The sequence below is a fragment of the Bufo bufo genome, chromosome 4 (genome assembly GCF_905171765.1).
Source record: "Bufo bufo chromosome 4, aBufBuf1.1, whole genome shotgun sequence".
NCBI lineage: Eukaryota > Metazoa > Chordata > Amphibia > Anura > Bufonidae > Bufo > Bufo bufo.
In genome coordinates, this window is record NC_053392.1 from 464,808,651 (window position 1) to 464,824,931 (window position 16,281).

Genomic DNA, 16,281 nt, shown 5'->3' on the forward strand with positions numbered 1-16,281 from the left:
TGATTATTGTCTTAACTGAGGATGAATAAAAATGAAGTTTTAATGTATATTGGTCCTTCAGTAGTGGTATACTCCTGGTTATATATTTTCTGATCTATTGATCAATACTTGATTTTGATAGTGCTGACCACCACTAACTGTGGTTTGTAATTATTATAACTAAATATGCTTGTTCCAAGTTTCCTATGACTCAAGGTTTATAGTCAAAAAGATCTTGAAATATTCTTGAAATATAGAAATGATCAGATGTATGCTTTACATCATTTTGCAGTATATTTAGTGTTGTAAAACATCTAATTTTTTTTGTTATTTGTAGGATTCCATGGACTCAAGATAGCACTGGGATGTGTGAGCAGAATGGGCATTACACTTTCTTATGAGATGATTTGTTTGGTCAATGCTGAGTTATATCCAACATTTATCAGGTGTGAATATATAAAAATCATATTTCAGTATGCAGGTGTATAATGAGTTATGTATGTTACTGAACAAAAATGCAAATACACTCCTCAACATTGAAATTGCAACACTAAAAAGGAAAGGTTGCAAAAATATGGAAATCACAGGACTTAAAGACCTGTTAATGATGTGTAAATTATGAAAAATGGAAACAAAATAATGAAAAATTTTAAAATTGAAAAAGTATGAGCGCCACTCACAGAAATACATGCACTTACATGCCTTCATTGAATTTATGACCTATGTTAGAAGGTGACTTATAGCCATATTGTAATGACTCCAAGTTGCGTTTTTAAACTGATTGCAAGCGGGTCTCTGCTGTTTGAAACGCGTGAGCGGGCGCCATAGCCACCGAGTTTCTGCGACACATGTATGAGATCAGTTATATGGCCGATCGCATATATTTCACCCTTTAGATGCCATGGTCAAAGGTGACCACAGCAGTCTTAGCAGCTCCCGCTCCCATAGCAGCATTCCTCAGCTGAAATCTGGGAACATGTTACACTATACTAATAGCCCAAAGACTCAAGCAGGCTTTTGCAACTATTAGTAGAATATACTAAGCCAAATACAAGCCACCAGGTGGCGGCACTGTATTGTTATATTAAAAATGAAGTGTTCAATAGTGGCCATATAGGCATCAATGAACACAATGGACAATCTAATAATTTCCAGTTATAGTCACTCTAGGTGACTTAAAAAAAGTTTTTAAAAACATTAAAAAATATATAAAAATTCAAATCACCCTCTTTCCCCAAAATCAAAATCAAAATACTTAACCAATAAAAAATAGACATCATGGGCATCGTCGAGTGTGAAACCCCGTACTATTAAAATATAACAATATTAATCCCATATGGCGTATGGCATAATGGAAAAAAATAAAAACAGCCAATTCACAATTTTTTGTCATTCCAACTTTGTTTTATAAAAAGTGATCAAAAAGTCACACACACTTCCATATGACATCACTGAAAAGTAAGGATCGACCTACAAAAAAAATGGGCCCTCACACAGCTCTGCATGCATAAATATTAAACAGTTATAGGGGTCAGAAGATGGTGATGAAAAAAAAATTCTTTCAAGGTTTTAATTTTTATTTTCAGTATTAAAACACAAGAAAAACTAAACAAGTGTTGTATACAAGCATGGTTGTAATACTGGCCTGGAGAATGAAGGCAACAGGTCAATTTTACTGCATAGTGAACACCGTTTAAAAAAAAATAAAACTGTGGCAGAATTGCGTTTTTTTCCCCAATTCCACCCCTATACTGTCCTCATACACGTTAGCAGGGTGTGTAATCTGACATGTAGCTAAACCCCCTGTCTTCATAAGATAAAGGCTGTGCAGCTGTAACCTTCTCTTTATTGCTAGTAGATTGTGACAGGAAAGGTGAAACTGCAGAATAAAAACAATACTATTTCAGAACATATACATCGATAGTACATTGCATAGGATACAGAATAATCTGCTATACATACAGTACATGAGGTAATAATGCAATATCAAATGCAACAACATAATAAACTGCAGTATAATGACACATAGATAGTGCCCTTACCGACTATGCTTAAAAACAGGCTGAATAACAGATCATGGGGCAGCAGAACCAGTGAGAGTGTGGCTCTTGACATAAGATGGTTGCTGCTTCTAAACAAGAACAAGACCACAAAGAACCAGGAACTACCCACAATGCCCTGGGACTCCCACAATGCATAGAAACACAGGCTAGACGAAATACACTAAACCAGTAGATGGTGCTGTTATCATACAATATAATGCAGATGGAATACAGACACAGGTAATAGCAATGTCTAAACTGGTAAACACACAGAAATGACTAGATTTGTATCTGAGGACAGAACAACCCCATTTGGAATTTTCCCGCTTACATTGTATGCAACTGTAATTGGTGCCATTAGAAAGAACAACTTGTCCCGCAAAACATAGGCTTTCATAAGGCTAAGTTAACAGAAAATAAAAAAGTTGTAACTCTAGGAAGTCAGGGATTGAAAAACGAAAATGCAAAAATGGAAAATTGCCAGGTCCTATAAGGCGTCTTTCACACGAGCGTGGCTGATTGGCCCTGGATGCGTTCAGGGTGTGTTCAGTGAAACTTACACCATTTTGCAAGCAAGTTCGGTCAGTTTTGTCTGCGATTGCGTTCAGTTCAGTTTTTTCAGCGCGGGTGCAATGCGTTTTGATGCGTTTTTCACTTGCGTGATAAAAAACTGAAGGTTTACAAGCAACATCTATTAGGCCACTTGCACACAAACGTTTTTTTTCTGTTTCCGTTCCGTTTTCCATTAATTTTAATGGGTCCGCAAAAAAAACGGAATGTGCTCTGTATGCATTCAGTTTCCGTATTTCCGTTCAAAGATAGAACATGTCCTATTATTGTCCTCATAACAGACAAGGATAGTTCTGTTCTATTAAGGGCCAGATGTTCCGTTCCGCAAAAAACGGAATGCACACGGACGTCATCCATATTTTTTGCAGACCGCAAAATACTGAAAAAGCCATACGGTCGTGTGCAATAGGCCTTAGGCCTCATGCACACGACCGTATGTATTTTGCGGTCTGCAAAAAACGGATCCACAAAAAATACGGATGACGTCCATGTGCATTCCGTTTTTTGCAGAACGGAGCAACTGGCCCCTAATAGAATAGTACTATCCTTGTCCGTAATGCGGACAATAATAGGACATGTTATGTTTTTTTGCGGAACGGAAATACGGACATACGGAGACGGAAAAACGCAGAATATATAGAATATTGCGTTTTTCACACAACGCAAAAATGATACGTGAAAAAAAAACACATCGCCATTGAAATGAATGGGTCAGGATACAGTGTGGGTGCCTAAGGGTTAAAGCATAGAAATTCCATGTGCTCAGTACATTATTACTTTCATACAAAACTGATAGGGTGCCAAGATTTGTTTTACAAACAACTAAGGGGGAGATCTATCAAACTGGGGTAAGTAGGACTGGTTTAGTTGCCCATAGCAACCAATCAGATTCCATCTTTCATTTTTCACAGCTCCTTTGGAAAATGAGCGGTGGAATCTGATTGGTTGCTATGGGCAACTAAGCCAGTTGTACTTTACACCATTTTCACTTTTGTGGACATGCTACACTTTGCTTGCTAAATATTCCAGTTCCAGTGAAACCTGTGCAATGTGGCCATACCTTTCTTTGAGCTTTTCTTTCTAGAACCATTTAAGCATTGCTGTCTTTTATTTATGTAATGCATTTTCAGGAACCTTGGCGTAATGGTCTGCTCCTCCATGTGTGATCTTGGTGGAACCATAACGCCATTCATTGTTTATCGACTGGCAGGTATTTGGAAAGAATTACCACTGATAGTCTTTGGTAAGAAACCCAGAGCTAAAATCAACATTCCATCAATTAACATATTAAATATAAATGTTTTTCAGTATGTGACAGTCAAAAGTTCTCCATCTCATCAGTCTTAGGCTGGGTTCAGACCTGAGCGTATTCGATATGCGCTGTTTACAGGTGTTTTTATCGGGCGGGTTTTGGGGCGTTTCTGTATTTTGGAAACGCGCGTCGTACGCGCGTTCTTGCTATTGGCCACAGAGGCGTACAATGAAAAACAGAGGTGTTACGCGCGACAATACGCCCAAAAGAAGCTCCTGTACTTCTTGGGGGCGTAGGGCGTTTTACAGCGCATTCGTACGCTCTGTAAAACGCTCAGGTGAGAACTATGCCCATAGGGAAACATTGGTTTTTGCCTGTTGAGCGTTTTACAGCGCATAGGAACGCGCTGTAAAACGCTCAGGTGTGAACCCAGTCTAAGTTGACCATACTACTAATTTACATGTTGCAATTGCAGTGTAATATCTATCTCTACTAAGCCATACATTGTTGTTCTCCTTGCATGTACGGTGTATACAATGTTGCCTTTAGAAACTCCTTTTAAGAAAATTTGGAGTTTTGGACACCACACTGTAAAAATGATACAGGAGCTGCCAAGTTGGTCAATTAAATAATTTGTCTCCCTACCAGAGTTTTTATTTCATTTCCTTTTTTTTTGTTTATTTTTCATACACAGCGGTTACAGGAATAATTTCGGGGATACTTGTATTTTTTCTTCCTGAAACCAAAGGATGTGCTCTCCCAGAAACCATTGAAGAAGCAGAGAATTTACATAGGTGAGTTAAACAAGTGTTATATTAAATGGGTTGTCCTGCCATACATATTTATGACCAGTCAGGATAGGTCATCAAAATCAGAAAGGCGGGGGTCCGACACTCAGCACCCCCGCTGATCAGCTGTTTGAAGAGGAGGCGGTGCTGCATGCGAGCGCCACTTCCTGTTCATTACACTGCACGTTGTCTCGGAAATGCAGTGCAATGACGAATACTCACTCCATCCATTCACTTGAATGGAGCAAGTACTTGTACCTTCTCTTCATACAGCTGATCGGCGGGGGTGCTGGGTGTCTAAATTAGGAGCATTCCATGCAAATTCTGGATGGTTGATGCAGCAGCAGACACAACTATGTAATCATGGCAAACAGAACGAATCCCTAGTTTACATCGTGGTCTGTATTCAGAGAACTGGGAAACATTATAAAACAAAAAAAAAAGTATATAATACAAAGTAGCATTTTAATTTACGGTAAATTCTAAACGGCTTTATTTCTTTAAAATACTAAACAAAACATTTATAGTATTTGCTTAGTTTCCAAGGGTCATTGAGAACTGTAGTAATATTAATAAAAGATTGTTTTCACATCGAGCTTGTGGTTTATGACATTTAGAACAGAAACCACAATGCAGTGAACACTACCAATGCCCAACAAACCTCATTGATTGATAATGGTTCCACTGGGTTTCCCAAGCCATGGTGAAAACGTACGTCATGATGTACGTTTTTGTCATCTTGATCTTGCAGTTTCTGCTACCTGTAATACACAGCTCTATTTTGGTGCCAATGCCAGAGTTGTATAGAACTTGAAGTTTTGCAGTTAACCATTTCAGTACTGCCAAACATGATCAAAAGTCTGTACAAGAGAGGTAGCCTACTAGTAGCCTATTGGAGATATGAGCCTGTGCTTTAATTAACATGACCGTGTTTTTTTTCCTTTATGTTTTCAGGAAAGACAAGTCAATAAAAACAAACATAACATATCTGGAAGTAAAGTCTAAAGAATGATAGAGGGGAAGATGGACTTACTATTCTTTACTGGACCAACCTAATGTGAATTTGTCCTAAATTCATTTTGCATGCTTATACAGCACAACATATTTTGCAGTGCTTTACTAGCATTGTCATCAGTCACTGTCTGACGTGGGTCTCACAATCTAGATTCCCTATAAGTATGTCTTTGGTGCGTGGGAGAAAACCAAAGGAAACCCAAGCAAAAACAGGGAAAAACATACAAACTCTATGCAGATGTTAGTCTTAGGCTACATTCACACAGTATGTGTTTTGCGGCAAAAAATACAGATGACGTCCTTTTGGCATCCGTATTGCATCCCTTTTTTTTGCAGATCCATTGTAACAAAACGGACAAGAATAGGATATGCTCTATATTTTTTGGAGGGGCTACAGAAGGGACATACGGATGCGGACACGGAAACAAAATACGTTCGTGTGAATGTAGCCTTAATGAGATCTGAAACCCCAGGACCCAGCACTGCGAGGCTACAGTGCTCACCACTGAGCCACAATACTGCCATGTTGACCTAAATGCTATTTAAAATCTATGTTTTCAACCTATGGTGTATATACCCCAAGTACATGCTACAGTATATCTAACAGGTACTTGCACTGTACTCCTATGCAGGGTACTTGCACTGTGGCCTCTATAGCACAAGGTATGATCATAACCTTAGGTAATTTGTTTGACTAGGGGCTACTTGACTTAGTAATGATTAGTAGGCATTGTTCTAGACCAGTGGTGGGCAAACTTTTTTGTCAACTGAGCCAAATATCGCCAAAACCACGATTGAAATTTCTTTCGAGAGCCACATTTTTAAAACCTAAAATATTGCGTCAACAGTACCAGTGACAACTATTAGGGCTCATGCACATGACCGTGTGCCTGCCGTTGCCATATTGCAGGCCGCATACGGCGGGTCAGCAATACACGGCCACAGAGTGCTTCCGTGGTGCTTCTGGCTGTGCCTCCGCACCGCAAAAAGGTAGCGCATGCACTACTTTTTTGCGGTGCGGAGGCACAGCCAGAAGGACCACGGAAACACACTGTAGCACTCATATCCCGGATCCTGAACCTATTGAAGTGAATGGGTCCATGATGCGGGCTGCACACGGCCGTGTGCAGCCCGCATCATGGACCCATTCACTTCAGCATGCGCTACTTTTTTGCGGTGCGGGCAGTCGGATGCGGATCGCGAACCCCATTCAAGTGAATGGGTCCGCGATCCTCATGCAGCTGCCCCATGGTCTGTGTCCGTGCATTGCGGCGCCCTTACATTCGTGGGCATGAGCCCAGAGTGTGTTTTTGAATACTTTTATATGTACTTTCTTTTATTTGGATCTTGATTATTATTTCATTTTATCTTTATCATTTTTTACTTTTATTAAACTTGTCTGCAGATGTGGATGTAATGTGGATGACGCACTTATGGGGGATATCTGTGGATGACGGACTTATGGGGGATATCTGTGGAGGACGCACTTATGGGGGATATCTGTGGAGGACGCACTTATGGGGGATATCTGTGGATGACGCACTTATGGGGGATATCTGTGGATGACGCACTTATGGGGGATATCTGTGGATGACGCACTTATGGGGGATATCTGTGGATGACGCACTTATGGGGGATATCTGTGGATGACGCACTTATGTGAAGGATCTGTGGATGACGCTGTTATGTGAAGGATCTGTGGATGACGCTGTTATGTGAAGGATCTGTGGATGACGCTGTTATGTGAAGGATCTGTGGATGACGCTGTTATGTGAAGGATCTGTGGATGACGCTGTTATGTGAAGGATCTGTGGATGACGCTGTTATGTGAAGGATCTGTGGATGACGCTGTTATGTGAAGGATCTGTGGAGGACGCTGTTATGTGAAGGATCTGTGGAGGACGCTGTTATGTGAAGGATCTGTGGAGGACGCTGTTATGTGAAGGATCTGTGGAGGACGCTGTTATGTGAAGGATTTGTGGAGGACGCTGTTATGTGGGGGTTCTGTGGAGAACACTTATGGGAGACCAGTGGATGACGCTGTTATGGGGTGGATCTGTGGATGGCACTGTTTTGGGGTGGATCTGTGGATGGCACTGTTATGGGGTGGATCTGTGGATGGCACTGTTATAGGCAGGGCCAGGGATGTGTGCTATGACACATAGGGCCATGAGGGGGGCCAGCATAAGACACATATATAGCATCTTATGCTGGTCCCCCTCATGGCCCTATGTGTCCCCTCATGTGTCCTAAACTGCGCACATAACTGACTTTGTGTGTAAAGTTTTTTACTACTGTCTGAACTCTGAAACAAGCTCTCTCCTATTGATAAAATCACCAGCCTCTGTACTCACTTTCACTATGAATGCACTGCAGCAAGCGGGCCGGTGTTCTGCCACTTTTCTATACCCGGACAAAAGTCTATACCCGGAAGTGATGTAGCTGCACCGGAAGCCGCTCGCTGCAGTGCATTCATAGTGACAGTGAGTACAGAGGCTGGCCATATTATCAATAGGAGAGAGCTTGTTTCAGAGTTCAGACAGTAGTAAACAAACTTCACACACAAAGCCAGTTATTTGCCCCTTCATATATAATTTTCGGGTCCGCAAAATCGCATTTATCGATTATTCGATTATTCGCGATTCGATTATTGCGCACCAAAGAGCCGCATAGAAGTGTCTAAAGAGCCGCTTGTGGCTCGCGAGCAGCACTTTGCCGACCACTGTTCTAGAACATTACAAATATTAAAGGGGTTGCCTGAGATTTCTAAAAAGCTAAATAAAAGAGCACTTTTCTAGCCTCTCATGGCTCTCCACTGGTCTTTATGAACAAGCTACCATTGATGACATGCTGTATCGGAACATGATAGCTGCAGTCAATCACTGTCTCACTGGTCAATCATGTACTATCATAGACTGGCATCAACCCTCGGGGCTAAAATATTGAATGTGATCAATCAGTCCAATGATTGGCTGCAGTGATCATGTGCTCATCACTGGCAGCCTTTAACCAGCTGACTGGACTATTTACCTTTCTGACCACATATTTTTTTTATCACATGCATCATTTAAAGCTGTAACTTTTTATTCTGTTTGGTTATATAATTGCAACTCTTTAAATATACATGGGGCTTTATTTTTCATTCATTTTAATTTAGCTTTTTTTGTTTGTTTTTATACTTAGCTCAAAGTACAGTACAACAAAAAAAATTTTTTCTTTATTTTGTCATGGTCAAGACCTTTGGGGGAAATTTGGCATTACATAGATTTTACATTTCTATATTGCGAATTTCACATGTAACTGGGGCTGACATATTAAACCCAGTTACAGGGAAATGCAGCCCCTGAAGGCTTTAATATGGATGTTAAGCTTTAGGCCTCTTGCCCATGAACGTAAGGGCTCCGTGCCCGTGCTGCGGACCGCAAATTGCGGTCCGCAATGCATGGGCACCGACTGTGGGGCAGCCGCATGCAGATCGGGGACCCATTCACTTGAATGGGGTCTGCGATCCGTCCGTTCCGCAAAAAGAACAAGTTCTATTTTTTTTGGAAGCACGGAACGGAACACCACGGAAGCACTCTGTAGTTCCATTCCGGATTTGCGGACCCATTCAAGTGAATGGGTCCGCATCTGTGATGCGGAATGCACACGGCTGGTGACTCATGTATTGTGGAACTGCCGTTTGCGGTCCGCAGCACGAGCATCGAGCCCTTAGCTTCGTGGGCAAGAGGCCTTACTGATCAGGCTCTGCTAAGACCCAGCAGCTCATGCAGTTACCCCACCGCCAGCGATCACATGATTGCTTGGACCGGAACATCACTGGGGATGGCAGGGGTGGCAAACAAAGTCTCTACCTTCTCTATAGTGAGCTCTGCTGTCACTGTCAGCCCGCTATCCGCTTCTGCAGCTGCATCATGCAGTTTCCATTTCTGAAAGGACTTTCAGAAACATCCTTAAAGGGAACCTGTCAGCGGCAAAATGCTTAAAGTCAAGGGGGCAAGTCAAGGTGACCGCGCCCCCTTCCCTGCCCCTTCTCCTGTGACTGACAGCCGGCTGTCGGGCATAAGCGCTGTCAGTCACAGGAGAAGGGGCAGGGAAGGGGGTGCAGTTACTTTGACTTGAAGCAAGGAGGCCGCTGCCCCCTTGACTTCAAGCCTGACTGGAAAAAAGTGCGGACAGAGGATAAAAGAATGTTTTTCATACTTCTGCCTCATCAGAATGCAGTAAGAAAATCATCATTTGAAACTCACTGCCACCTCCTTGAAGGTACTGCTGGCGGTTTGGGATGGGTTGTGCCACTGACAGGGTTCCCTTTAAGCCTCATGCACACAACCGTATTTTGCATCTGTGTCCGATCAGTATTTTTTTGTGATTGCACACAGACTCATTCATTTCTAAGGATCCACAAAAAAAACCAGACAGCACACAGATGTCATTCATGTGCGGTCTGCATCCGTGTGTCCTTTCCACAAATTATAGAACGTGTCCTATTCTTGTCATTATTGTGGACAAGAGTAGTCATCTCTAGTGATGGATCAACATCGCCCGGGATGGTTCGCGAACGCGATCAAATGTTCGCGAACCGCAAGTTCGCGGTGGGCCCCGTTCATTTTAATGGCAGGCGAACTTGAAAATCCTTCAGCTCATATTTGCAGCCAGCAAATACATACCAGGGGGGCGATCAATGGCAAAAATTTCCACCAAAAAAATATCTTTTTTAATCAGGGGCCATTTTTATGCATCTTAAATTGAAACTCTCAAAAATGTGCCCTGCTGGAGCCTAGAAATTTTTTATTTTAGGTCATGGGAGTACAGGCCCCAAACATTAGGCATTCACCGGACAGAAAACATCAAGTGATTATGTGGCTGGAGGTATATTAGATGGTCATTAGATATCAATTTTACTGTAAGCCAGTGGAGTACAGGCCCCAATTATTTATTCAATGTACAGAAAAGAACAAGCTTTGTCTTCTTCTCATTGTCTGTCGCTAGTAGAGGCCTAAGCATGGCAGGCAGGTTCCCCCAGAAGTATCTTGCTGGATGAGCAGCCAATACCGCACTTGCATCAATCTTGACAGGATTCGGCTCCAGGTGTAGAGGAATAGTTTTTTTGGAATGCTTTCTCCATCGCAACACCCTCCACGTTGTTGAATAAACTGAAGACTGGCCGATTCTCTCCTAAGAATTTTTTTTTATGTTATTATTAAATATTTTATTATGAAATTTATTCCAAATATATTATAAAATTCGGTGTCTCCATGATCAATCTTCAGCGTGGGGGTCCCACACGGGCTCTATACACTTTCAAAATAGAGTGGGGCAAATAGATGACGGATGATCGGGACGCTCCATGATCTTCCCAGGAGCTGCTTTTGGGAGCCGCGGTTCATTTCTGAGAGGTCTGTGTGGGAATCCGAAGTCCATCTTCATCTCCGTGCACCACAGGATGTCCTCCTCCTGTGTTAGGAAAAATGTAATCTTTATTAGAACATTTATTAAACATTTTATTATTAAATGTATTAAATATAATAAGGATGCCCTCCTTTCCATTCCATGATGACTGGGAACCCCTGACGAAGAGACTGGGACCTGGTTGGTTTGAATTGTGATTAAATTCGCAACTGTTCCGGGCTCCAAGCAATCTTGAAGCTTTGTCTTCTTCTCATTGTCTGTCGCTAGTAGAGGCCTAAGCATGCCAGGCAGGTTACCCCATAAGTATCTTGCTGGGTGAGCAGCCAATGCCGCACTTGCCTCAATGTTGACAGGATTCGGCTCTAGGTGGAGAGTAATTTAAAAAAAAAAAAATTTATGCTTTCTCCATCGCAACACCAAGTCGATTCTCTCCTGTCTTATGCAACATTTAATTTTTATTATTAAATTTATTAAATATTTTAACATTGATTTTATGAAACCAAAACTTGATTAAAATTATAAGAAAGTATACTTAAATTTGCCAAAACTGGCCTAATAACTCAAGTATGAACTCTGCCTTATAGGTCGATGTTAGTGTCAAGAAGAAGTGCACTCCTTTTACACCCTTGTCAGCTGATTCCACATAGATGTCTACAGATCTTGTTCTATTACAGGCTTATACAAGTAGAGCCCTGTTAAAGGGGATATTAATTATTGATATTTATGCAAATCTCAATAATTAATATTCATAAATAGGCGTGAGTCGTCTAGTGATGACTCCGCCTATTTATGTCTAAATCATAACATATTTACATACCTAACCTAAGTTATGTTAACTAGCTAACTACCTCTGTTACCTATACACTCCACTGAACTACACTACGTGCGACTATTGCTGCAGCGCCTTACTACTACAAAAGACTACACACTGTGCTTAAATAAAAGGTATTTATTAACAAACTATACGTAACAGTCTAATATTTGCTTATAATTATATATATCTATATCAATGGAATAGATATATATATTTATAGCAGCACACAGCAATATAAGTAAACACACTATAACAACACACTAATACGGTTCTAACTACACTAACACAGTCCCAAGTCCTCCCCAGGATCTAACTACAATTACAATAATACACTTACATACACACAAATATCAGTAACCCACCCGCCTGGCGACTCACTGTCCCTACGGGGTACAAAGGGTTTAATCACACAATTGTGGCACTGCAGGGGTTAATACATGCAGGCCAAGGAACACGGGGTAGTAACTATGCAGGGGTAACCCAAGAAAGGGTTAACAAGGCAGCAGCAGTAAAGGGGCTACTGCTGGGTTTTCACACAGGTTAATGCGGGGGTTAATGATTTGCAGGGCTGAGGCAGGACAGCATGTAGTGAAGGGGTTAATGGTCAGGGACAATTATACAAGTCTAATTTTACGCTATATCTATAAATATTTATAGATCAATGGTTATAAATATATATACATATAGACGCACACACCACAATACAAACATACTGGGCCCACATTTACGTATATACATCCATATAGATGTTTGGGGCACATCTACCTGCATATACACAATATAATTCTGGGGCATAAATGGGCAGTAATAAGCCCACCTGCCTATGGATATATTAAACCTAGAGATGTATGCTGACAAGGGGGCATACATACATCTCCATATATACACCCATACCACCTGGACAGGCGCATGCAAAAGCGCCAATATACATGCATATATGGAAGGGCATATATATTTAAATCCAACACTTCCCTCAACAACCCCCGTGTTGTCGAAATTCCGACAATCAACTTTTGGGGGAAGGGTTGGGATATTTTTTCCCCCTCAACCCCCCTCTTGGTAACAGTTCAGGAAGGACTGAAGTAATATGGCCCTGTCTTTTTCTCTGGAACTTTCTTGGTCTGTGGTCTGTCAGTGTCAATCTTCAGGTATCAGCCTCTCCCAATGATTCTGGAATGGCTTCACCCTCACAGTCTATGGGTCGATCCACGTAGCAACCGTGGACTGGCCTCCTTTCGTTTATGCTGTCAGTGTCGATCTTTAGGTACCCCACTGCTGTCCCCATCTTCGTCTTTCTTTAGTCAGACTCTAGGATCGCTTCACCCTCACGATCTCCAGGTAGTACGGTCAACCGTGGAATGGCTTCCTGTTAGTAACGGCACGACTTTTCTTCCGACACTGCTTCTTCCATCTTGATTGAAGAATCAGTTGTTGGGGAGGTTCTCCCATGGACGGATACGTAGGTCTTTACAAGGCAGGTCAGAATTTCTGGTAAGAAGTGATGTCATGGTACCTAAATTCTAATTGCGGGAAAGAACACCGCACTCACTGACATTCAGTCCAACCCTTACAAACGTCACCGTTCTTGGGGTTAAAGTGGCAAATACCTTGGTAAAGGAGGGGGGCCTGTCCCTAGGGAATCTACTCTTCCCCATTCACACAAAACAGGTCACATCCCTCCCAACACCACCAAATTCCCAACACCACCAAATTCCATTAAATGTGTGTACCCATAGAGACTCATGCAACCTGGCCTATCTCTCTACACCTCCAAAGACACAGGTAGGTCACAGACCCCTGTGTCAATGGGAAACGACTATAATATGCAAATGTGTACAGCCAAATTATAACTCACCGCAGTGCGTTTGGCGAGTTTCCCTGAGTATAGGCACACATTTGTACCTAGAGTGTCCATGGGTACACAATCAACAACAAACAAAATCAATATATGTACATAGTGCTATGAGGTTTCAGGATAGCACAAGTTATACGTCCTGAACAAAGTGTGTCCATAAGATATTTGGCTACAGAACTATGTTGGAGTTATGTCCTGAGCCTCCTCCTTCGGTTAGTTTGGTAAAGTTCTGTCTGGTTCTGGTGTGTTTGGTCAATAAGTCCCTTGACCCTCCGATACGCAGTCTAATGTAGATGATGATGACCAGAACTAAAAGAAGTTTCACTGGGTGAAACAAGAGATCGTAGCTGAATAAGCTCTTCCACCCAAACATCTCCAAGTCTTTCTCTAGAGCCTGAGATAATGCTCCCGCTGGATTGTGGCACAGTCCTCTATCTCTTGAAAACCTCTGAACAAAGGTCGCTTGATTGCCAAAATCCAGTGGGATCCTCACAAGAGTGTCAGGGGGGATAGCTACTCTCTTCTGTGGCGTTCATCTGGGTTTTTCCTCTGCTCCATAGTGAACACACCTATGACGGAAGAAAATACCAGGCGCTCCTGGGGGATTTCTTCCCTCACGGTGTAATTAGATGTCAAATCCCAGCACCAACACCTTTGACCCATGAGTAGAGAAAGGTATTGGCTGCCCTTCATCTCACAGGACCCCTCGTTATCCTAACACTGGTGTCTGAACACCCTATCTTCAGAGGATCGCTACACATCCCTCTGCAACAGATAAGGATGGCCACCCTACTAGGTTAGGATAACTGAAGTGAGCTGTGGACAAAGCACCATCTTGTTATTAATGGCACCGTATCCCCGTCCACTCATGTGTATCCAGGCTGATTTCCCCCTGTGATCCTGTCTTGTGGAGGCCTGCAGAATCAGTGGCATGGGTCATGCCCTGGCTCCCCAGGACTCCACAATACAAGAACACAGTCCACACTCTGCTGCCATACATTCTGTGTCCAATCCCTATCAGAGCTGTGTTACCTGTTCGGACTAGAATTAAGTGCGCAGCACAACATTACACCAATGTTGTCTGTCAGCCCCAGTCCCCAGTGTAACACAGCCCTACCGAAAACCTTGAGCAAAACAGTGTTACCTGTATCGATCAGAGACCTTGGTTGCTCATCGTGACATCCCACTTAACTGTGTTCCAATGTCACCCATTCCGCAAACCAACAATTTTCTCGATCCACAGTATAACAAAGTTCTACTCAAAGGGGACACAAGAATGAATCAAAAACAGCAGCGACTGGACTTACAGCAAGGAATGTAAACTACAAAAATCAGCATGGTGGAACACATCCGTAGACAAGGACTACCACCATCAACATCAAGAAAACTTACAAACAGATAACAAAAACACACAACATGGACATACACAGGGAACAAACGGTGTAACAAATAGTACAGGGGTGTCAAATGTTGCCTAGCCTAGCTTGGCCATTCTGACCCCTCAGCAGCTGGTGATGCTGCCGAGAGGTAACTCCTTTATGGCCAAGCTGACTAGACCCCACTACACAATTTGTTACCTGGCTAATACTACTGTTGGACACAATTACTTGCACAAGGGCAATTCCTTGCAATGTGTCCTTTGTTCCCACACCTGAAACACGTGAATTGGTTTCCTGTCCTGTGTGTTATGTTCCTATCTGTTTTGCAGTGTCTCGCTATGTGACCTAGGCCACCACATGCAAAACATCTGATGTTTGCTCTGCATGGCCCAGGTCTGTCTACACTGCAGCCGTGCTCCCTTCTCCTGAATTGTTCCATTCTCAGGGACGCACTCTTCACAACAGTTCTTTTTCCCAAAGTCAGGGAAAAATCTCTGTTAGTCTGGACCGGCTTGATCTGATGATTTGACCGGTCACAGACTACTCTCCCCCGTTTGCCCTGCACAGGGCAACGTTTTGGGAGATTCCGACCCTGACTTTACGGAAAAAGAAAGGGCCGGCACCAAATTGGTGATAACCTGTTGTATGTCAGACATTAGCTGGGACCTTACAGCAACCTCAGCCTTCAATTTGGCTACAGTCACGACAGTAGAGGCAGTCCGCTCTTTGAAGGTTTTGACCTCAGTAGAAGACTGAGTCAACTTAGCCTCAATTTCCTCCTTCTGCCTCTGCAGCTCTACTAACTTTGACTCTATCCTAGCCACTTGCGCATCTCGGTCAACAGTAGACTGTACATTCTCCGCCAGCTGTGCCCGCAATGCCAAAACCTGGTCCAAATTACTGGCACAGCATTGGCAGTGAATGTTTGGAGGAATTGTCTCTGTTGACTGAGACACCAGAGCAACTTCCTTCGGCTTGCAGATGCTAACCTCAAATGTATGCACAAGTTTGGCTAGCATCCGAAGCCGTTTGGTGGCCTTGTTCAACACCGTCCGTTTGTTAACACATAGCTTGTCATAGCTACAAGCCTGTGCTAACAAATCGGACCACAGCATTTCTGCTGACTTGTAAGTGGTGGGGAGGATGGGGTTAAATGTGCTGTATTTAGCTAGGTGG

The 16,281-nt window shown here is 42.6% G+C and overlaps 1 protein-coding gene across 1 annotated transcript in view; it reads left to right on the forward strand.

The window, feature by feature from the left end:
• The window catches only part of SLC22A2 (solute carrier family 22 member 2), a 116,208-nt gene extending 110,253 nt beyond the window's left edge, over nucleotides 1-5,955 (forward strand). The window contains exons 8-11 of the mRNA XM_040429477.1: nucleotides 317-425; nucleotides 3,722-3,834; nucleotides 4,538-4,637; nucleotides 5,586-5,955. Coding sequence (XP_040285411.1) covers nucleotides 317-425; nucleotides 3,722-3,834; nucleotides 4,538-4,637; nucleotides 5,586-5,643 — 380 coding nt within the window. The 3' untranslated portion in view covers nucleotides 5,644-5,955. The remainder of the gene's footprint in view (nucleotides 1-316; nucleotides 426-3,721; nucleotides 3,835-4,537; nucleotides 4,638-5,585) is intronic.
• The last annotated feature ends 10,326 nt before the right edge of the window (nucleotides 5,956-16,281 follow it).